The sequence below is a fragment of the Sorex fumeus genome, unplaced genomic scaffold, assembly GCF_029834395.1.
Source record: "Sorex fumeus unplaced genomic scaffold, SorFum_2.1 ptg000051l, whole genome shotgun sequence".
Lineage (NCBI taxonomy): Eukaryota > Metazoa > Chordata > Mammalia > Eulipotyphla > Soricidae > Sorex > Sorex fumeus.
In genome coordinates, this window is record NW_026606108.1 from 4213134 (window position 1) to 4237244 (window position 24111).

Genomic DNA, 24111 nt, shown 5'->3' on the forward strand with positions numbered 1-24111 from the left:
TATAAATAGGTGATTTATACCAGAGAAATGAAAACTTAGGCTGCCATACAAGTTTAATCATGCTTCTTCACAGAAGGTAGATTTATGTTAGCCAAAATATTAAATATTTCAAATACCCCTTCAAGGTGAAAGGTTAAATACAGTACATCCAACCACAGAACACCCTCATCCAGTGCCTCTAGGTTCCGGGCTGTATGAGTTCATGTATCACCATAACAATGAAACCCAGTAAGTCTAGAGGTAAAGAAGTGTTAAACCCGGCCCAGATGTCCCTAGAGGAATCACATGAAGACAAGTTGTGATGCAATAAGCAGAGTCTTTATTGGCTAGCTCGGGTAGTTCGAGGTAGGGCCTTCGTCCGGCTCACTGACACAGCAGCAGCCTTCTCGAAACAAGCAGACCCGAGTCTCAAAAGTGAGGGGCTTTGATAACATAACATTATATAACAGGGACTTTCCGAGGCCCACCCTTTTGGTCACAGTCTGAGGGGCTCTCCACTACTTGTACTTAACTGATTGGTTATAAGTTGGAGTTATATAAGAGTTGCGTAAGAGTTGCATAAGGGTTATATGGTGGGGGGAGGGGGGCTACCTGCATCTGATTGGTAACGCTTAGTTGACCTCACCACAGCTATCTCACTAGAAGAAAATCATGACTCAATTCCAGGTCACTGTCACTGTCACTGTCCTCCCGTTGTTCATCGATTTGCTCGAGCGGGCCCAGTAACGTCTCCATTTTGAGACTTGTTGTTACTGTGTTTGGCATATTGAATACGTCATGGGTAGCTTGCCAGGCTCTGCCATGCGGGCAAGATACTCTCGGTATCTTAGTATCTGTGCTCAATTCCAGGGATTCTGGAACCGAAACCTAGGCCTAGCTTCTTCTGGCTTCTTTATAAGCCTGTAATGGCGCTGCCTTTGCGTCTCTACTCTCAGAATCTGTTGGTATTTTCCAGAGGAAAGGATGAGGAAGATGTAGCTACAAAAGGACTGTTCAAGTGGTCTTTGGAGTGCTGAGACAATTCCCTTCCCTTTACTGAGTACTTGGTCCTTGTAAATACCAGGCCAGAGAGATCGCACCGGAGAGGCCTTGCATGTGGCTCACTTCAGTTTGATCCCTGGCATCACAGAGTCCCCTGAGCAAGTAGGGATCACTACTGAAGAGCCAGGAGTTGACCTTGAGCATGACTGGGTGTGGCCTAAATTTTCCCCTGGCACCGGGAAAACATATTATAAACGCACAGAATTATTCACAGTTAGACACATACACACCTCATACTCACACAGAAACATAAAACTAACAATGAGGAGCTTGAACAATAGTACAATGGATAGGGTGTTTACCTTGTATGCAGCTGGCCTGGGTTTGATCCCCAGCATCCCATATGGTCCCCAAGCATCACCAGGAGTGATTCCTGAGTGTAGAGCCAGGAGTAACCCCTGAGCATTGCTGGGTGTGACCCAAAAAGCAAAAAAAAAAAAAAGCAGCAGCTGACAATGAAATAATCTCTGTGATTTGTACCTTGTCCATTCTTGATTATATTAAGTTATTAGACTACTGAACCTATTGAATAGTCTAATAGTGATTAGACTATTAAACTATAAGTGGAGGTGGGACTGAATCAGAAGAAACATCTATTTTTTTAATGTCCTATTCATCAGGAGTCCATGGTGATAGTCTTATATGAAAACTATGAGAAACTTAACTAAACAGCAAACAGTGGTAGATTAGGCCATACTTGTTCACTGGGATATTGTCACCATGAAAACAAGGCTGAAGTAATAGTGCACCAGGGAGGGCACTTGTCCTGCACATAGCAGGTCTGGGTTCAATCCCCTGGAAGCCCGTCTGGTCTCCAATGCCCCACCAGGAATGACACCTGAGCACAGAGCGAGGAGTAAGCCCTAAGCACTGCCGAGTGTGGCCCCCCGCCAAAAAAAAACCAAAAAATTAAAATAAAATGGTGATTTAGGAAAAACGGGAATGTGTGAGAGGACGGAAAAATTCACATGAAATTCACCAAGTAGCTGGACTGTAGAAATGGTATGTAAAATCAAATTTAGGCTGGGGGCTGGTTCAAAGCTGGAGCATGTGCCTGAAAGGCAGAAGTCTCTGAGCACCTCCCCCAGGCATCCCATGTCCCCTGTACGCCCCTCCCCAAGTTGCGGGCCTGGTGGCCCCCGGTCTCATCAGCCCCAAGACCTGAACCACTGGGCCCATACAACCAGGCTGACTTATTAACGGAGTGGCTTCAGGAACCCCTGCACATATCTGACGAGTCCTCACACCCCCCAAAGAATCCACAAAGCAGCTGGAGCCTTCACTGCCCCATCCTCCAATACCACCACTGCCAGTCAGTGCCCTGCGACAGAAGGAATGCTGAGATGCTTGTATCAGAGCAGAGCAGAGTGGCTTAAGGACCTGACCAGAACCTTCTGCTGCTGCCCTACTGCTGAGTCCTCCCTACAAGATCAGAGCTGAGGCGGGGGACAGAGGCAATGGGGAGCAGGGGACACTGCTCTGGGTGCCATAGGTCTGGGTAACTCTGATCAAATCTGACAGCCTTTTCCCCCAGTGAGGCTCTGCTCACTGTTTTATTTGTGTTTGGTTTGAGGGCTACACCCAGCAGAGTTCTCAGTCTGTCCTGGTGGCAATTGTGGGAAGCCAGGGAGAGAGCTCAGGCCACCAGCATGCAAAGCTCAACTCATTGGGCTTGCTCTCTCACTCTCTCTTTCTTTCTTTCTCTCTCTCTCTCTCTCTCTCTCTCTCTCTCTCTTGCTCACTCGCTCGCTCGCTCTGATATAGCCTCACTATTTTCAGCCAAATCCTATTTTTCCCAAGTGACTTCACCCATCACTAATGAGAAGCTATTATCTCTTCCCTGTTCACTTCTCTGAGTTCATCGAATGTTAGAACTGGTTCTATTTTTAGGTCAACAATCAACTGGAAGACATGACTATGTTGTAGCTTGCTCTGTAGTATTCTGAATGGCTTGTTTTTAATTACACTCGCCATGTGCTGGCTCTAGCAGCCAGAGCTGTCATCCTTGCCTGCTCGAGGACTTGCCGTGAATCGGGCTCACTGTGCAAGGGTCACCTTTCAGCCAGTCGCAGCCTTCTTGTGCATAAGAGTCAGTCAGTTGTGGAAATGCTCTTTGATTCTCAAGTGCTATTCCCAGCTGGAGGTGGACTCAGCAGTTCCTTCTTCTCCACCGAGACTGAGTCTTTCCTTTTAAACATCACTGTGCAGTGAATCCCACTTAGTTAATGTACTAAATCAATCCACCCTTGTCTACACTTACCTGGTCTACTGGATTTCATCTGCTAGTATTTAATTGCAATATCTACAGTCATGTATGAGGTTTGCTGATAGTTCTTTAGTGAAGCCTAAATATTAACATATTTAATATGTGTTGGTTTACAAACTTTCCATCTTTTATCTATGTTCTAGAATCAATGTCTATATAATTATTCTTTTATTAAAGAAGCACATTTTTCTATTACAAGGGAGAAATGTAATGTCAATGTTAAAATGCCATTTCTTTATATCATCTAATATAAATTCACCTAATATTTAACTACAAATATTTCATTTTTTTCATTTCACAACCATAAATTACCTCTTATGAATACTATGAATCATAACTTATGAATCAGAGACACTCCCTACCACCATTCTCCACTGATACTCCTTTATTCTCAATCTTCTACAACCCAAAACCTCTAAGCTATCATTTACATTTGAAGAGATTATCAAATACTTAAATCTGACTGATTTCTGTGTGGTTTCTTTCCTGACAACTGCTGACAACATCCCACGGTTGCCTATCCCTAGTTTTATCTCATTTTATTGAAGCATATCCTGGAGACATTCTATTGGACATGATGTCAATCACTGAAGCCTTTACCTATTTGAAAATTTCTTCATTTTTGCCAGGATTGTCCAGTTCACCTATAGATGCTTATTTTTAAAATAACGCCCTTCTCAAACTTGAGTCCAATGCTCTATTTGCTTGATTTGCTCAAGCGGGCCCAGTAACATCTCCATTGAAGACTTTGTTGTTACTGTGTCTGGCATATTGAATACTCTCAGTAGCTTGCCGGGCTCTCCGAGAGGGGTGGAGGAATCGAACTTGGGTCGGCCATGTTGGCCGCTTGTAAGGCGAATGCCCTACCCGCTGTGCTATCGCTCCAGCCCTGGCTGCGACATCTGTCACCCCATTGATCACCAGGGTTGATTCGGCTGATCTGGCTGGCTAGGCGGGTGTCCCTTTCCTCCCTCACCGCTCCATGTGCATCCCTCCCGAAGCTGCGCACTCGGTCGAAGAGGACGGCCTTCCCCGATAGAGATGGACCGGTCTTCGGTCAAGGGTATACGAGTAGCTGCACTCCCCTGCTAGAACCTCCAAAACAATGCTCTATTAACTTAGGCAAATCTGCTTCTTGTTACAAAGGCCTCTTCATTTCAGGGCTTTTAAAAATGTTTTACTTTGTTCTTGGATGTTTTAATTTTCAGCATGATAATCAAAGCCTATGCCTCCTTTACTTTTCCTTACTTAGTATTAGTCATTCCTGAACAGACAGATACAGTCGCTCCATTTCAACTCAGTGGGGGGGAAAAAAGAATGATCAGTAAATCATGTCAGGACCATTTCCTACCTTCAAAGGGAGATAAAGTTAGATCCTTATCTCACAACACATACAGAACTTTGGGGAAATACACACAAAACGCAATTCAGAGCTACTTGTTTCATGAAGAGAAGGGAATGTAACAGAAGGCATTTATAATCTTCTGGTATGGAACTCCAAAGTCACAGAGGTTACATTAAAAAGTAATAAAAGATATGATTAAGAATGGATCATTTATTTTGAATAAAAAGCCATCAATCCTACTAAAAGATAACTTGAGCTAATTAAAATAGGATAATCCTTCATGAGACATTGGTATGGGAAGGAGAAGAGAAATACTCTCTAAATTAACTCTCAGGCTAAAGCCATATACATTTTATGACCTAGATTCAATACCTTTGCTACCTCAAACTAGAATTCACATTTTTAATTATGTCTTACAAGGGCTCTCTCCCAGGTTCTGGCCTCCAGCAATTATCTCCTAGGTGATGTTCACCAGCAGTACCTGGAGTCCAGTATGGTCCTTGTTTGCTGTCTCTGACATTCTCCATGTGTCACACTAACTTCTGGGAATAAAAATTGTGATGAGAACATGGTCCCTTAGAGTGACTTACATTAAAAGTAGCAATAGCAAGTATGAGATAGGGATGAAGAATGAGGAATCTTGTTCACTCATAGAATATCCTATAATTTATCAGAGATTCCCCACTGACAATTTCTATTGATCTGCCTTTATTCTCAATCTCCTATTAATCCAAACCTCTAAGCCATAGAGGTCACATGAATATAAATTTATGTGACCAAGCAAAAAAACACAATGGAGTATTGTCAAAACTAAGAAGTTTCAATGGGTCCAGCCAGCCCACTTCTGGGTTTGAAATGAGAGAACATGAAACGTCACCACAAAAAGTTATTTGTACGGCCCAAGAGTTAGTACAGCAGGTAAGGTGCTTGCCTTGCACAACCTGGGTTCAATCCTCAACACCTTATAGAGTCCCCCACGCACTTCCTGGTGGGATCCTTGAGTGCAGATCTAGGAAGAAGCCCTGAGCAATTATGGTGTGACCCCAAAATCAAAAAACAAAAGAAGAATTATGTTATATGTGCCCTAATGCCGAACATTTATGATGGTTAAACCGTGGACCCATCTATCCAGAGATGACTGGATAAATACAATATGGTTCTTGTACATAATGAAATGCTCCTCAGCTGTAAAGAGAGATAACATTTTCCCATTTAAAACAAACCAGAAGAAACCTGAGAGGATTATGTGAAGTAGAAAAAGTCAATCACTCATGGTACAATTTAAGGACATAAAACTGGTGAATGAACGAAACAAAACAAAATGACAAGACAGGGGACACTGACAACAGAACTTAGGTTAACTGTGGAGAAGGTAGTGGGAGAAGGAGTCAAAGTGGGGGGAGATCATGGACAGTTGAAAAACTTGGTGCTATAATACAACCATACATGAAACTATAAGAGACATGAACAATAACAGTACGTGCTTTTAAAACAAACATCACCTAAAACATGTTATGAAAGAACCGGCCCACCTCCTACAGCTACTGTCAAATTGACTCACCCACCAGCCCTGATATTCAGGTTCACAACCTAAATCTTCAAAGAAGTCCAAGCCAAGCAGCTGAAATTCATGGGCACGTTGTGGGGCAGACCAGTCCCTACCAGGTGGTGCTCTGGCAGTCACACCCACATACCACTTTTGCTACCACACCAACAGCCTATATGGCCCAACTCCACGACTTTACTAAGAATCTCTGCACACTCATCCCAGTCCTACAGTTTCTGGACTGTGTGGCAGCCTTGTGTGACACGCCCCAAATTCCACAGTACTAAAATTCCAGTAGGAGCACTCCAAATTAGACCCGAAAAAGTAATGTAGAAACCAACTAAACTCAACAACAAGAACAAGAAACCAGAGGCTCAACTGGCAACAAACGTTCAGTAAATCCTCAGGCTAAGACTCAACAACTCTGTGTTGAGAAATAACAATTTTCACATTATTTTCTTTTATTGAAGAATTTTTAATAATTCCTTTAGCCATTGTAATAAGCAATATAAAAGAAATTAATTGGTGTTGGACTATTGAATGTAATAAATTACTGTGAACAACTTTATTAAAGTAAAATTAAGTTAAAAAAAATTGTATGCCTGCAGCAACAAATAAGAAAACCACTGGCAGGCTCCACAGCTCCCGGAGAATGCTCCAGGTCCCAAACAGAGCCGAGATCACGGGGAAGTCCCAGATGGGGTAGGTGCTGCATCCCGCCTTCTCCAGATGGAACCCCGGTGACCATGAGCCTCTACAAGCATTGCTCGGGCATGCGGGAACCAGGACATTTACTCCAAATGTCTGCGCGACATCTCCTTAATACAAAGTGGTCAATGGAAAGTAAATCATCCAACGTTTCTCCCTGAAAATCAGCTTAACTCTTTTGCAAACCACAACACCCAAAAGGAGAGAGAGAATAGAGGGGAATGCCCTGCCAAAGAGGCAGGGTGGGATGGGGGGATGGAGGATGGGAGGGATACTGGGATCCGTGGTGGTGGGAAATGGTCACTAGTGGAGGGATGGGTATTCAAAATTAATTAATTAATTAATTTTAAAAATTGTGTGCCTGCTATAAGGGCAGACTTGAGGAGATGGTTGAGAAAATGGCAACAGTGGTGGAGGGAAGGTCATTCAGGTGGTGGAGTTTATGTTGGAACATCAAAAGCCCATAACAACTGCATTATGAACAACTTTGTAAACCAGGGTATTTAAATAAAGTTTAAAAAAAAAAAAGCCAGGCTGCCCACCACATGGAAGCTGAGGTTTCCCCAGTCATGATTTGCATACAAGAAGTTGTAATTTGCATATAGGAAGCTGTGGTCTACACACAGGAAGTTGTGATTTGCATATAGGAAGCTGTGATCTGCACACCAGAAGTTATGATTTGCATACAAGAAGTTGCGAGTTACAACCATGAAGTCAAACAGAGCGCACAAGGAAAGTTGTGGTTTGCATAAAAGAGGCATATGGGGGGCCGGTGGGTGGGGGGGAATCCCTGATCCTTCTCCAAGACCTTCACTGTCCCCTCAAGGACCCTAGACCATGGGGTAATTTAGTGCTCCCATAAAGGTGTCCTATTCTGCCTGGATCTAACTGTTCTCTACCTGTGTCTTAAGCCGAGAGGCCCTGCAGCTCCCATCAATGTGGGTCTCTCTTCGAAGTGACAGGGTCACATTCCCAGGAGGGCCAAGTCATGGGCAACAGGCTTCACTGGCCACCCTCCCCACTACTGCATCTCCCTTCTTTTGCTGGCCCAGGATGCTTTTCTTCTCAAGATGCCAGATCCTGGGGGAAGGGAGCAAATGGGTTGGGAGTCTGGCACACTCCTCGTGCAGCTTAGAAGCAATTCCACTCCTCAGGGCTTCAGCCTCCCAGGCAATCAAATCAGAGCAGACTCCCAGGGTCAAGGGCTTGGCTGCTGATTACAGCCTCAAAGGCAGCCAAGCATGTCTTCCTCTCAGGAAACCCCCACCCCTAGTACCTCACAATGAGTGGAGGCTCAGAAAATTGCCCTGAGTTAAACTGACAGGTCGCCACAAAAGCCCTGGCACCACTTCACCAACCCCTAATCCTGCCCATGTGCTGCAGATTCTCTGGTTTTCAGCATACTCAGCTAGAGGACCCCCACCCTGCAAAGTGGTTCTCTAGAGCACCGCCCACCCCTCGCTTGAGTCTTCCCTGAAAATTTCAACTTCCTGTGTGTTCACTGTGTCTTCCAGCCAATGTAAGTCAGGAAAAGGCAGGAGTAGGGCTACTCTTGGTCCCCACTGCCCACTGCTTGTTGCACCATCCCTTCCTGGGGCACCCAAGATGCTGATTGAAGCTCCCCTTGGATTCCCGCCTCTGGATTGATTCTGTAGACCCTGATAATCCTGTTTGCTCTGTGTTCATCACAGAAAGATCAATATACTCATCTCCAAAAGCCAGGCCTTGGGGTCTTATCAGTTCCCAGAACCCCAGGGGTCAGGGGCCACTCAGTAGTCAGATTTCTGGCCACAGGCAGGAGGACAATTCACCTGGGGACACTCTGGAAGCAAAGATCACCCAGAAAACATCAAAAGATGCTCAGTTCTATTTGAAATTCTGCTCCAGCTCCTGACATAGCCTTTTGCATTCTGTCATTCCACTGTGCTGGCAAGGGATTTGCCCCGAGAAAAGAGGGATGTCAGATGCCAAGAAAAGATCATCCCGATGTGAGAATATGAAAATCCCCCAGCAGCCTTTCAGTCAGGGAGGGACAGGCTCTCCCAGCCCAAATCCAAAAGGAAGAACTGCTCTCTGGATGCAGGTCAGCTAGCTCAGGAGAAGGCAGAGGATTTCGCTTCATCTAACTGGCAGAGATATCAAACTTGAAGAGCTGTGGAAAGGCAAGACCAGCTGCAGGGGACTCTACAGTCAGGCCCCTTTGGCTGTGTGAACAGGGCCAAGTGACTGACCCTCTCTGAGCATCCTGAGAAATGGAGGTGCCAGTATGGACTTGAGGGCAAGCAGACCCTTTGCAGAGAGTAAACCCAAGCAGGTTGGTGGTGCCATAGGTCCAAAAGGAGCAGTTTGGGCCAGGGCAGACAGGCTGGGTCCCCCCAGTGGCTTGATGGAGGAGGTCAGTGCCTGCTTCCCAGTCACTGAACAAGGACACCATTCACAGACCTGCACTCCCTCCATGGTGTGGACCGTGTCCACCCCCTCATGCCAGCAGGGGCACAGAGTAGAGCAGCTACTCACTTTGGGAGCAACTACCCAGGGAATCGGAAGTTGTTTCAGTAGACCAGACGGAGAGCGGTCAGCAGAGAATTATTCAAGCAAGAATAAGGGGAAGGAAATACAGTTTGATGAGAAGGATTAGCAGGCTGGGAAGAGGGGAAGGGGCTAGAGCAAGTGCAGGCAGGGCAGGGCTCAGGGCCCCAAGGCTTCTGGAGCATCCCAAAGTGTAACTCTGATACCCCCAGCACTGCTGTGGAGGCTCAAAGCTCGAGCACGCACACACATGCACACGCGTGCGCGCGCACACACACACACAAACATGCATACACACAAGCGAAATGAATTAGACTTTGAGACCCACCCCTTATGTCATCCCCTAGCCTTCTGGAAGCAGCAGGAGCAGAACCAACAGTTCAGGGGGTTTGGGGAACCCCCAGGTCAGGAAGTAAAAAATCTGATTCTGGAAGCTTCTTTTTATCTGGGAGGGTGAGTCAAACGTAGCAATGTTCAGTGTCACTCCTGGCAGTGCTTGGGGGACCATTTGAGATGCGGGGGATCAAACCCAGGTCAGCAGTGTGCCAGGCAAGCTCCCTTCCTGCTGTGCTATCTCTCCGTTTCCTCTGGAAGCTTCTTAAACAGAGAACCGCTAGATTCCTTTCTCTGTGTCTGTGGTACTCAGGAGCATTTTAACACTTCTAGAAACTGGCCCTGCTGGATGCCTGCACTGCGGACCTCTGCTGTCTATCAGACCAGCTCAGATGATGGATAAGTCCCTATTTCCGCGACCTCAGGAGAAGGATAGTTGGAATAAGACCACTCTCGGCCCTTCTTTGTCACATATCCAACCTGTGCGTCCCTTGGGTCTACTCTGCTCGAACTGCCAGCACCGGCTGACTCCCACACAGCTCCCTTGGGCACACAACTATCCCCCAGAACCCAGTAGAATGTGGCAGGGTCCAAGCAGCAGGTGCCAGTCCTGCAGCCTGAGAACAAGAAGTTTCTTGTGCCATTTGAGGGGCAAAGGGTTGCATGGACTGGCACATTTCTCTCTCTCTCTCTCTCTCTCTCTCTCTCTCTTTTTTTTTTTTTTTTGCTTTCTGCCTATGCTCAGGGGTTACTCCTGGCTCTTTACTCAGGAATAACAACTGGTGTACTCGGGGATGCATATGGGATGCTGGGAATCGAATCCAGATCAGCTGCATGCAAGGCAAATACCTCCTTCCCGGGTCTCCCTCCCTCGCCCCTCCTGCATCCTGCCCATTGCCAGCATTTCTTAATGGTTAAACTCTGGCAGGAAGAAATCCACTTTCCCCTTCAGGCCCAGGCGCTTACCTGTTGTAGAGAAGAATGTCTGGCTTCCATATCTGGCCATCTGGAAACCGGACGTTCTTCACGCCCGGGTACTCCGACATGTTCCACTGTAAGTAGTGATCTGTCCAGGACTGACACACACAGACAATGCCATTAGTGGCATTAACGGCTCTGCAAACCAGTCTCTTTCCCAGAGGCTACTTGTGATTCCAGAGCCAGCAAGAGGCTCAGTATTCATTTCCAAAATGGACTTGCTCTCTGCCTCCCAGGAGGAGGTGGGAACCAAAGAAACTCTTCTGGAATGCTTTGGAAGGGCATAAAAATCACGCCTCCGGGCCAATGGTCACCAGGACCACATAGTGACAGAAGCATTATGGAGAAGCCAGTCTGCTGGCTGCCGGCTATCTCCGCCTACACCAGATGGCCACCCGCTGGCCCAGCACAGTGCATTGCTCCCCAAGTTGTTCAGTGGAGAAAGGTTCGGAACAGCTGCACACCGCTTTCCAAGGGGATGGCACCTCACAGACAGCCACAGGGCACCTGTTTGGAGCCAAGATTTTTTTGGAAAGGGTGCACTTCTGAAACCCCAACAATCAAAACTCAGAAAAGGGAGTGAAATGCTGAGCCAGGTGCAGTCACAGAAGGCATTCAGAAAGCACAGGCATTTCCGGGGGGCTGGACCCCAGTTTGGTTCCAAAAGAGGAACCATGCTTGGGGTCCACCCTCTCAGCCAACTTGGGGTGCATGGGCCTCAAGAGTTGTCCTGACACATCATGCCAGCAAGTGAGACACAGAAGCCCCCATGAGTGAGCTCCTACCAGGTCCCAGCCCTGTCCTCAGGGGCCACCTGTGGGTATGCATGGGTCAAACTTTCTCAGTTTAGACCAGCCAAGTTCTGAGTTGGTTGAAGGGTTAGCGGCAGGAGCCTCCTTAGGGCAGTGTCCATCAGAGACGATCTGACTGGTCTTTTGTTTGTTTGTAGGCCATACCCGGTGATGCTCAGGGCTTATTCCTGGCTCTGATCTCAGGAAGCACTCCTGATGGTGCTCTAGGGACCATATGGATGCCAGGGATCGAACCAGGGTCAGTCATGTGCAAAGCAAATTACCCTTCCTGCTGTCCTATTTCTTTTAAGGCCAAGAAATGTCCACTTGGGGCTGGAGCAATAGTACAGCAGGTAGGGCGTTTGCCTTGCATGAGACCGACCCAGGTTCAATCCTCGGCATCCCATATGGTTTCCCAGCACTGCCAGGAGTAATTCCTGAGTGCAGAACCAGAAGTAACCCTGCACATTGCTGGGTATGACCCAAAAAGCTAAAAATAAATAAAGAAATAAAGAAAAATTAAAAATGCCCAATAATTAGGGCACATGACTAAAGCTACTGAATTAGGTACTCTCCAAAGATCCTTAAAAAATAATAATAATAATAATAATAAGCCCAAAAAAACAAAAACAGAGCATCAGTGTGGTTTAAATTAGCAGAACAGAGCAAAGCTTTAAATTAATTTTGGTTTGGGGGTCACTCCTGGTGGTGCTCAGGGAAGACTCCTAACTCTGCACTAAGGAATCACTCCTGGTGGTGCTCGTGGACCATATGGAATTTCAGGGATCAAACCCAGGTCAGCTGCACACAAGGCAAGTGTCCTTCCTGCTAAACTATCGCTTTGGCCCCTAAGATACATCCTTGAGTCGCATGAGTGTCCCAGGAATCTAAGGAGTCATGGGATCCTCTGATTCTGGACCTGCAGTGTGGGTAGCCAGACAATTACAGCTGGCTTCTAGGGGGCCAGTGTGGGGAGTCCTGAGAGTAGAGATTCTGGGGAAAATGCTGGAACGGGTCTTGTGGTCTGCAGACACCCACAAACAGGCCTTGCTAGCTTTCCCACTCAACTATTTTGAGCTCCAAGTATGAATGAGAGTGTCCTTCTCCCACTTCGCCCCTTTTGTCCTCCTCCCTGAATCATCGTGATATTTGTATGGATCGGAGGTGAAGTGATGAAGGAGGCAGATATGCCAAAAAGCAGCACTGCCAGCATCTATCTGCTCTGCTGTCTCACCTTCCATGTGGGAAATGATAGAACTCCCAGAAAGAGGCGTGGGGATGAGAGGGGAGGAGAGAGAGTGAGAGGGGGAGAAAAGGGGGAGGGAGAGGGAGAGAGAGAAGGAGAGGGATAGAGAGGGAAAGAGACAGAGAGAAAGAGCGGGGTGGGTGAAAGAGATTAACCTAAAACAGATAGGAACGCCTAAATCAGAAACAGTCTCCAAATTTCAAAGTCAGACTCTGTTTAGCTTCTGTGTTGTAAAGTCAAGGCCTTTTTTCTGGATGGCTCAGATGTCTCCCCAGAAATGGATTCTGTCCTTTCTCTTCACAGATGAAATCGGATTATGTCAGATGGGCCTCCCCAAATGATAAAACCAACCCACAGAGAAAATATACCTTCTGCTTCCTCCTGGCAATAAGAAGAGATAACTGGATCAGCAGAATTTCTCTTCCTTCAGCTTCACTAAATGAGTGGTTTTTCAACCTTTTTATGTCCACAGACCAGTGAAAATAGGAGACATATTTCATGGGCCACTAAGGCAGCAATAAAAACCATTATTTATAATAACATTTTGCCTATTGGTTTTCAAATCTAATAGTGTGAAATGAAAGCCATGTGTTAAGTGGCAATAACTTTTCCAAGAATTGGCAGGAAATTTCAGTGGACCAGCAGCTGAAAACCTCTGGTCCCAATAACCAGAAAGTTCTACCAAATGGAAGACACTCAAAGGAGGAAAATCAAAGCAAGCAGGACCAGAGACAGGGTAGAGATCAAGGCAGTACCAGTACGGGCCAATCAGGACAAGGTGGTTCCAGCATGTACCAAGCTGTGCCAGTCTGTGTCAGCATTGCTGGGTGGTATCTTTCTGTTCTGAAAGGTGCCAACTCATGCCAACAGATGCCAGTCGTGTACACCTGTGACAGGTGGGACCAGTCTGTGCCAAACTGCACCAGTCCATACTAATCTGTGCCAGGTGATGCCAACCAGTGCCAGTTTACCTTACAAAAAGTCCAGAGTTGTGTCCAAGCACCACAAGGTTTGGCCCAAACCCTCTCCGCCAAATGAAATAAGATCAATACAATTCCTAAATTTGAAAAAAAAAATAAACAAAGGACCAAAGAGCTGGTAGAGGGGTTAAGGTGCTCACTTTGCACATGACTGACCACACAGGATCCCCCAAGCCCAGCAGAAATGCTCCTTGAGCACAGATTCAGGAATAAGTCCCAAGCACCTCCACCCCCATCCTTAAGAAGGACATAGACTTAAAACTAAAGTAATAGATTTACAAATTTTAAAGAACTGTAAGGGAATGAGAACTTTCTCCACACTCTTTCCTGCCATTTGAGAACACAAGAAAAATCAAGCCTTCACCAGCATGACCTTACAAACAAAAACCTTAAAGGGAAGATCAAGTATGTGGGCTGAGATTTTTAGGACAGGAACTCGGTGCCAGGAAAGCTGGGGGAAGGAAATGGACTCACTGAGGGAAGATTTCTAGGCTCTCCTCACCCCTCCTCCCTGCTAACTCTATCCTCCCCCATGCCCTGACCAGCTTCACTATCAAGCCCTGCTTGGGGGCCAGATAGGCCCCTTCTCTGGGGCTGGCTCAGGCCAGGCTTGGTCCCCAGCCGGAGAAAACAAAACCCACACTAGTTTTGGTGACATCAGGTGACATCATGTCCATGCTATGAATGGACATGGTAGGTAGCTGGGCGGAAAGAAGTTTCTAACTGTAAGTGTTCATATGTGTAATTCCTTCTAGACCAGCAGGGAGCTGGTGTGACAGCCATGCCACCACTGACACCCACTCTCTTCCAGACAAACACACCGTACACTTTCTAAGTATTCCTGTGTCAAAGACACCAGCGTGTCCCACATGCATAAGGTCTGTGCCCCCAAGTCTCCAGTATGCCCCGGTACTGCCTTCCCTCTTCCCCTGCCACAAAGCCAGCACCTCCCCCCGAGGCTGGCCCACATCCATAACTCCAAGCCGCCTCCTGTCCTGTGTCTCGGGAACTGCCCAGCTTGGCTATTTTCCCCTTTCTGGGTTGGCACACACCCCAACATGGCTCGACTCTCAGGGCTAAAAGTGGAAATGAGGTTTCGTGCCTCACAGCCATCCGGCTCCAGGTCCTGCCCAGTTCAACGCCTCCCGCTCAGCAGGTGCTCCCAGAGAAGAGATGAATCGGTAAATGAGACAAAAAGGCTCGGAAACAAATGATGCTGCAGCTGCTTCTGCCAGAGGAAATCTTAATTAGAAATAAACTGCACTGGAAGGAATTTTAGAAGTCTCCAACGACCGGCCCCCAAGCTGCGGGTGCTTATCTATGGAAAGTTTCATCTCAACATCTGACTAACGTGTCTTGGGGACTTCAATACCCTGTGACCAAGAAAAATATTCTTTTATTTTTATTTTACCTTATTTTTTTGGTGGTGGGAAATGAATACTGGGTGTGGGAACGTTATATGACTGAAACCCCATCATGAACAACTTTGTGTATCTCATGGTGATTCAATTAAATGAATAAATTAAAATATTTCATGTGAACATGTATTTTAAAATGTTTTAAAGGGCCAACTCATATATAAGGCTGAAGATGAACCCCTTAGTTGGGCTGAGGAATGCAGATACCAGGGAGACAGGCCCTTCCCTGACCCCAACCTGGCACACAGGCTATGGTTCCCTCTGTGTAGAGTGCCAGGGATCAACCCCCATGCAGACAAATGCCCTTTAGCCCTGTTTATTTCATGTGTGTGTTTTGTTGTTTTTCTTTTTGTGGACAGGTCTTACAGGGCGCCGCTCAGAACTTACTCCAGGCTGTGTTCAGGGATCACTCTTGGGGTGCTTGAAGAACCATGTGTGGTGTCGGAAACTGAACGGGGGTCGGCCATGTGCAAAGCAAATGCCCTCACCCCTGATCCATCTCTCTGGCTCTTGCTTGTCATTTTTAAAGAAAAATGTTCATAGTATCTCTGTTCCTCAGTAGACATGGGGCCTGCCTGGTTTTATGTATTAAGGAAAACTCCCACCTCACCCTCCAAACTGCAGGGTTGGTTGGTTTGGGGATGTTGGGTCACACCCGGTGATGCTCAGGGCTGACTCCTGGCTCTGTGCTCAGGAATCACATTTGGTGGGGCTCTGGAACCATAGGAAGTACCAGAGATTAAACCCAGGTTAGACATATGCAAGAGAAATGTGCAACCTTCTATTATAGACTTTGAGAATCTGGGTGACTGTGCTTGGCTTTATCTTGTCTCAGTCCTAGCCTAGCTTGATATTTTCTTTTCATGCATTCATTCCATGGAAGTCAGCTTCCAGCTGTGTGTGTTAGGGGCGGAGGGGGGAGGTGGGGTGGAAGAGTGGAGAGATTCTAGACTAATCCCAGCCTCCTAGTGCACACATTATGGTAAAGAAGGGAGGATCGGGGTCAGTGAGCAGAAAAATGGCTTGACAAAGGATGTGCCTGGTGGCAAATGTGTTGAAATGAAGCAAGAGCTAGGTATCACAAGTCTGTGCACCCACAAATGTCACACCATCTCTCTCATTCCATTGTGAATAGGTCATGGAGTGACTGTCCTCCTTCTTGGAGTGCATGTCCTGAAAGCTTTCCACCAGGATGCAAAAGGCCCCAAATGGGAAAAGCACCAGCATCCGGCTTTCAGCTCCAGAACCTTGACATGTAAGGCCTTAAAGCCTTACCCAGATCCTGAGGTCTTGAGACAGGAGCCCAAACTGAGAATAGACACGAGGGTAAGAGAAGCAAGGGGAGGAGCAGAGAGCATGACACTGTACCTAGGACTCTATAGGACTCACAGAAGTGATCCTTGGGGAGAAAATGGAGAAGAGCCAACTGCAGCTTTGAGAGAAAGGCTCTTCAAGGCCAGCGAAACAGAGCAAAGGCCCTGGGGTGGTGTGTGCATGGGTGATGAATGCAGGATAGCCAAGAATGTGGGGACACAGCAGAGACAGGAGGGAAGGGAGGAATGGAGTTGAAGGTCGCTCCAAGGATGTTTGCCTGTTAGCAGTGCAGCCAGACGAAAGTGCACATTCCCTGCCACTGCAGAAACCAGACAGAGGGGTGTAGGAAAGGCTGCTCAGTGGCTGATGATGAGGAAGTAGGGGGACAGTGGTAAAGGGATCTCCAGCAGGAGATCTAAGGGCACCATAAAGCCAAGGAAGGTCTAGAGAGGCTGAGCACCAGAAAACCAAGAGGGGGATAAGGAGGAGTGGAGAGAGAGGAGTGGAGAGAAGGGAGAGTAGAGGGGAAGAGAGGTAGTGGAGGGAAGGAAGGAGAGTGGAAGGGGAGGAGAGGGGAGATGGGAGATTGAAGGGGAAGGGGGTGGAAGGGAAGGAGGGGGAGGAGAGGGGGAAAGGAAAGTGTAGAAGAGAGGGAGAGTAGAAGGGAAGGAGAGTGAACAGAGGTGAGGGAGAAGGGGAGTAGGGAGAGTGGAGGAGGAGGAAGGAAAGTGGAAGGGAGGAGGGAGGGGGAGGAGGGAGAGTGGGGGAGAAAGAAGACTGGAGGGGAGAAGGAAGAGTGGAGGGGAGAAGGAAGAGTGGGGGAGGAGGGAGAGGGAGGAGGAGGGAAAGTGGGGGAGAAAGAATAGTGGAGGGGGAAGAGGAAGAGTGGACGGGGATGAGGAAGAGTGGAGGGAGAGGAGGGAGAGGAGGGAGAGTGGGGGAGAAGGAAGAGTGGAGGGGAGAAGGGAGAGTGGGGGGAGGAAGGAGAGTGGTAGGAGATGAGGGAGAGTGGAGGGGGAGGAGGGATAATGGAGGGGAGGAGGAAGATCCAGAGCATTTCCAAGAGACTCTCAAGAATAAATCAAAAGGAATCAATCCACTGACAACGAAACTTCTTCAAGTCCCATGAGCTTCCCTTTCACATATGACATTTTATTTGGGGAGTGAGAGGGCACGTAAGTGGAGCTCAAGAAGACCACTAAGGTCTTTCCAGTTATGGCCTAGGTACCACACAGTGTTGGAGATCAGACTGAGGGACCCCTCATGCCACACATGTACGCCAGCTCTTGGTGCCATCTCCCAGCCTGACAACAGTATTGAGACCCTGTTAAGGTCACCAATAAAATCGTGACCTCCAACATTTTATTTAGTTCAAGGCCCCTCAGACCTGCCACTCTCTCCAGTTTCTGGTATGCACTATTTGTCTCTGCAGCTAATTAAGGCCGGAGAAGCAAGGGGACAAGGTTGGAACCAAAGGTTAATGAAGTTCTCCGCCAAGCATACAGTTATTTTTTTATTTCACAAGCACAGAAAGCAAAGTTGCTTACAGAAAGCTAATCTCAGCAAGAGATGTGGTTGATGGTCTTTGATGGGACTTATGAAAGATTTCAAATGAATCTATAATATATTTTTAAAAGATAAACATAGAGGAAGTTAGATCAACAGAAGGATGAGAGGTGGCTGAAAATGGGGCAAGGCCAGGCGAGATAAGCATCAAGCACAGGATCATGAGAGTGTGGGGGAAGTTTAGTGAAAATTCTCTCAATCTGACCTTCTGGTGTGTTTGAAAATGAAGTCAGTGGCAGTGTGTGTCTCAAGGTGTAAGAAACCCCATGTGGATTTTAAAAAGTCACTTTGTCTTTATGCCAAAGTAGAACAAAAACATGACGGCTAGAAGCCCGCTGAGATGAAGATTGGGGGGCCCACAGCAAGCCTGGAGTGCAGGAAGGAAAATCCTTGATAAAAACATAAAAGAAGACCACCCCACTGGAAGTTCCAACTCTTCACCCACAATATCCTAGCAACACTCTCTACCTCCCAGTGCCAAGTGAGGCAGTCTGGGGAAGCAAGGGAACATAAAACCAACTTTCAAAGACCAGGTGTGATTCACACCTTGAATTCTCTGCATTTGACCAACAGAATGAGAGACTCACTCATCAAGTTACAGGCAAATAGATCTTGATGAACTTACCTGGGTGGGTGGTGGAAGCAGCTGAAGCAACTGAACTGTTATTCAAGTTGCCATAACAAAATGCTCTTCGTGGGGGCTGGAGCGATAGCACAGCGGGTAGGGCATCTGCCTTGCATGCAGCCGACCCGGGTTCGATTCCCAGCATCCCATATGGTCCCCGAGCACCGCCAGGAGTAACTCCTGAGTGCAGAGCCAGGAGTAACCCCTGTGCATTGCTGGGTGTGACCCAAAAGGAAAAAAAAAAACCCAAAAAACAAAAAAAATGCTCTTCGTTACCAGCCACGTGTGAGGACATCTGCTCTTAAAATGACAGAGCTGATGGGGAAACCTGTCAGTGTCTCATTCCAAGAAATGGAAACTTCATCTGTGAAGACATTAATTCATTTAAAGCTAAGTCCCACATTCAGGTGTCCTTGGTGGAACCCAGGACTGTGGATCCAAATAGTGAACCAGGCCTGGTATCACGCAGACCCTAAACATTTCTTGGTAGCTTCCACCCCCAAGATGTATTTTTATGACCAAGTCCCATCTCTGGTAGGTGACTTTCCTCTTTTTTTAAAATGCTTCACACTTATTAAAATTCATCATTTGCAACACCGTGATGAATTACGAGCCGTATTCACTGGAGTTCTAAATCAATGCAGAAGAAAGAAATGTAACACTAGTTTCAAGGCAAAATGTTCAGGTTCGTATTTACATCACAGAGAACCAGGTTGGGCAATGAAGAAAAGATTTTCTAACAGAAAATTCTAAGACTTAGGGAAAAAATTGGATGTGAAAGTGGGGAAAGAGGAGATGAGCAAACTGTCTAATGCAGGAAGAGCTTGTTGGGGCTGGAGTGATAGTACAGTTTGTAGGGTGTTTGCCTTGCATGCAGCCGACCCATGTTCAATCCCTGGCATCCCATATGGTTCCCCCAAGCACTGTCAGAAGTAATTCCTGAGTGTAGAGCCAGGAGTAACCCCTAAACATCACTGAGTGTGACCCAAAAAGCCAAAAAAAGAAAAAAATAGTTTGTTACCAATCTAGTTGTGCGTATTGAAGTGCTGAGGGCTGACATTAGGAGACATGAATGAATTTCCTTTTTTGAAATTTCCTTTTCATAATTTTACATTACAGTTTAGGTAACATGGTGACATTACTGTTAAGGTTTATGGTTCTGATGTACAAAGTTTCTGCCCCTTCACCACCACCAAATGCCCCATACCCTCCATCACTGTCCCTATGCCACTTCTTGTCACTCTCATCATCCCTCCACCCACTGGCACCTATTTGGGCAAGGTCAAGTGTCTGTCATCATATAATACTATCATTCCTTCCCTTGGTTTCTCTCTGTATTCCAAAGTCCTTTTCTCTTAGACTTGTTTCATCTAACACCAGGTCCTCAGTTCTTTCAATGCTGCAGTGAACTGCAGATTCCATCTTTCCTTGGGTCACGACTGGGTTCTAGACTGCTGGAAGGTAGGGGTTGGGTAGGCAGGGCAAAAAGACAGTAGGCGACCACTAAGCACCCTAATTTCTAACAGTATTTATGATCATATGGCAGAGATGCCATTTGTAATTAATTAAATGTGGCTTCAAACTTTAGAGGCCAGGCTGAAAGATAAAAAAAAAAATATCCATCACTGGAACACAGTGATTCAAACCTCTTGCAGGGTTAGTGGGGCAGGAAGTGATCAGGATCCTAAGAAAACACTAAGGATCCAGAAGGATTCTATAGCACCTTTCAAGGGCAATGAGTTTTGGAGGGGCTGGGGGGCTGGGGCACGGCGGCACCCCAGTACTGGACTTAGAAATGTAAGGGTTGTCTTGGGATAAGAGGGAGTGTGGTGGTCATCAAAGAATACCCAAACAATTGTATAAAATAATATTGGTTTATTGTTTGAATTTTTAATTAAAAATAGGGGCTGGCTGTGCATTGATCCAGGCCATCGGGTCTGCCGGAGGGGAGGAGGTGTTGCCCCATTCGCCCTCTCCTCTCTGGAAAGAAGGATGGCGGCCACATGGGAGCCGTGTGGACAGCAGGTATGAGCCGGGAGTGTGGGGGCGACTAAAACCTCATGGGAAGGGGGGCGTTTCAGTCCGCCCTTCATGCCCTATCGAGGCCACCAGTTGCCCCCACGAGCGGTTCTCCAGCACGGCCACAGCCCCAGAAGCACAATGACCTAATGCAGAGCCCGGCAGCTTGGAGCAGAAAAGTGAAAGGACTATGCGTTAATCCAGGCAATCATTTCTGCCCAGAGGGGAAAGGGTGTTGCTCCCTTCCGCCCTCCTCCCTCTGGAAAGAAAGATGGCGGCCACATGGGAGCCTTGTGGACAGCAGGTATGAGCCAGGGGCGTGGGGGCGACTAAAACCTCATGGGAAGGGGGGCGTTCTGGTCCGTCCTTCACGCCCTACCGAGGTCACCAGTTGCCCCCCGCGAGCGGCTCTCCAGCACGGCCACGGCCCCAGAAGCACAAGGACTTAATGCAGAACCCAGCAGCTTGGAGCAGAAAAGTGAACGGACTATGCATTGATCCAGGCCATCAAGTCTGCTGGAGGGGAAAGGGTGTTGCCCCATTCGCCCTCTCCTCTCTGGAAAGAAAGATGGCGGCCACATGGGAGCCTTGTGGACAGCAAGTATGAGCCGGGAGTGTGGGGGCGACTAAAACCTCATGGGAAGGGGGGCGTTTCGCTCCGCCCTTCACGCCCTACCGAGGCCACCGGTTGCCCCCCGCGAGCGGCTCTCCAGCACGGCCAGGACTCCAGAACACAGAAACCAATTTCTTAACTATCTGACTTTCAGTAGAAATACTTCCAGGGTCAATAGGTAAAAGAGCAGAAATCCAAAACCAACATTTAATTCTTGAACCCAGCCGTAGAAAGCAAATCACTTCACAATGCTTTTTCAACATGTCTGATTGGGGGGTGGGGGTAAACTCTAAATAATAGTGGTGAATCTTTTATTGAAACAATGAATCTAATCAAAGCAGATAGAGTGTTAACTAGAATTCATCTGCCTCACAGGGGCGGGGAGGGGTGGGGGGTGGGGTTTTATTGGGGTTCTTCATGGTAAAAAATAAGTATTGGTAAAGGGAAATGTGTTTGATATTTGCATGACTGAGACATAAACCTGAAAGCTTTGTAACCTTTCCCACAGTGATTCAATTAATAAATAAAAAAAAGGAAAAAATAAATAAATAAATAAATAAATAAAAAATAAAAAAAAATAGGGGCTGGTCACATCCACAAGAACAAAAGCAACTGGTGCTGGTGCAGATATGGCGAGAAAGGGACCCTCCTTCACTGCTGGTGGGAATGCCGACTGGTTCAGCCCTTTTGGAAAACAGTATGGACAATTCTCAAAAAATTAAAAATTGAGCTCCCATTTGACCCGGCAATACCACTTCTGGGAATATATCCCAGAGAGGCAAAAAAGTATAGTTGAAGTGACATCTGCACTTGTTTGTTCATTGTATCACTCTTTACAATAGCCAGAATCTGGAAAAAACCTGAGTGCCTGAGAACAGATGACTGGTTAAAGAAACTTTGGTACATTTACACAATGAAGTACTATGTAGCTGTTAGAAAAGATGAAGTCATGAAATTTACATACAAGTGGTACTACATGGAAAGTATCATGTTAAGCGAAATGAGTCAGAAAGAGAGGGATAGACATAGAAAGATTGCATTCATCTGGGAAACATAAACTAACAAAATAGGAGTCTAACACCCAAGAATGGCCGATATTAGTACCAGGAATTTTGCTCCATGGCTTGGAGGTCAGCCACACATGCTAGGGGAAAAGTGAGCTCAGATAGAGAAAGGAGCACCAAATAAAGGGTGTTGGGAGGATCCTCCCAGGATGGGAGAAGCATGCTGAAAGTAGATTATAGACCAAACATGATTGCCACTCAATGCCTCTTTTGCAAGCCACAACACCCAAAAGGAGAGAGAGAACAAAAGGGAATGCCCTGCCACAGAGGAAGGGTGGGATGGGGGGATGGGGAGTGGGAGGGATACTAGGATCCGTGGTGGTGGGAAATGGGCACTGGTGGAGGGATGGGTATTTGATCATTGTATAATTGAAACCCAAGCACAAAAATTTGTAAGTCTACAACTGTACCTCATGGTGTCTCACTAATAAAAATTTTAAAAAAATAGGGGCTGGAAGGATAGGACAGCAGATAGGGTATTTGCTTTGCATACAGCTGACCCAGATTTGATCCTCAGCATCCTATATGGTTCCCTGAGCACTGCCAGGAGTAATCCTGAGCACAGAGCCAAGGAGTATTCTCTGAGCATCGCCGAGTGTGAATCCCCCCCCCAAAAAAACAACCTTTTTTAAAATTAAAAATAGGGCCACAGAGCTAGAACAGGGGTGAATAAGGCACTTGCCTGGCACCTCATTGGCCAGGGTTTGAATCCCCAGCTCCAAATCCCCAGGACACCACCAGGGGACACGCTTGAGTGCAGAGCCAGGAACATCCCTTGAGCACTCCTGGGTGTGGCCCCCAAAACAAAACAGTGATGATGATGATGATGATGATGATGATGATGATGATGATGATGTATTCCTGCAGTTCACTGGTCCTTTGCAATGAGGAACCTCTGAGACTGCTTCCCAGTGCTCTGGGATGAGACAGCCTAATGAACTCAGCTGGGGCTGAGTGCCACGTCCAAAGGCTTTGTGTCACCACTGTGCCCATGTGAGCAGCGGGGGCCAAGTCCTAACTCAGGCGGCCTTGGATTTCCTGCAGTGACAAGCAGGTCTCAACTTACCATCTGCAGCCAAATGTTGGTGGTTAAAACTTGGTTCTTCTCATCCTTAAAAGAAAAAAGAAAAGAATCGTAAATAGATTTTTCTGTGGTTCCCACATATGTGGTGTGATAATTCTGTGGCTGGGCTCCTTACAGGAGTGCGGATTGGATTTATTTTTGTTTGTTTTTGTGTGTGTTGGGGGAGAACCTCCCAAGTGGTGGTTAGAGGCTGGTGTACTCAATCGCTTTTGGGGGACATGATACATTCTCTCCAGGGGACCAGACCAGAAGCCAGAAAACTGATATGACCTGAGCTAGGAGTCAATGAAACTTGCTTGGTACAGGTGATGCTGTTATTAATGGAATAAGAATTAGTCTCTTCTGCAGGGAAAGCTTCCATCCATCTAAGAAACTGCATCTGTCTCTCTGATGCCAGAGAAGGAAAAAGGCTGCTGGGAACAGGCAGAACAAAGCACTGGGGTATGATGATGATGATGATGATGATGATGATATACTTCTCATTAGTTCCAGAGTCTGGGATCTGGAAATGTCACCAATGCCAGGCACTGCTTGGGATGTAGGAATGGGAGTCATGGATGCCCCTGCCAGAACTGGAAAGAAACCACCTCTGAACCAGGGACCCCTGCTGAGGTGTCTTTCCTCAAGCTTTACTTCAGCAAGGGA

At 46.9% G+C, this 24111-nt stretch overlaps 1 protein-coding gene across 2 annotated transcripts in view; it reads right to left on the reverse strand.

Annotated features, from left to right (window-relative positions):
- The window catches only part of LOC130032841 (neuronal acetylcholine receptor subunit alpha-7), a 73191-nt gene that overhangs the window by 15194 nt on the left and 33886 nt on the right, over positions 1-24111 (reverse strand). Inside the window, exons 3-4 of one of the 2 annotated variants that reach the window (XM_056124436.1) lie at positions 23449-23493; positions 10735-10844 (exon numbers count right to left, since the gene is read on the reverse strand). In XM_056124436.1, the coding sequence (XP_055980411.1) occupies positions 10735-10844; positions 23449-23493 (155 nt within the window). Of the gene's footprint in view, positions 1-10734; positions 10845-23448; positions 23494-24111 lie in introns of those variants that run through there. The other variant, XM_056124437.1, reaches the window with a different exon arrangement.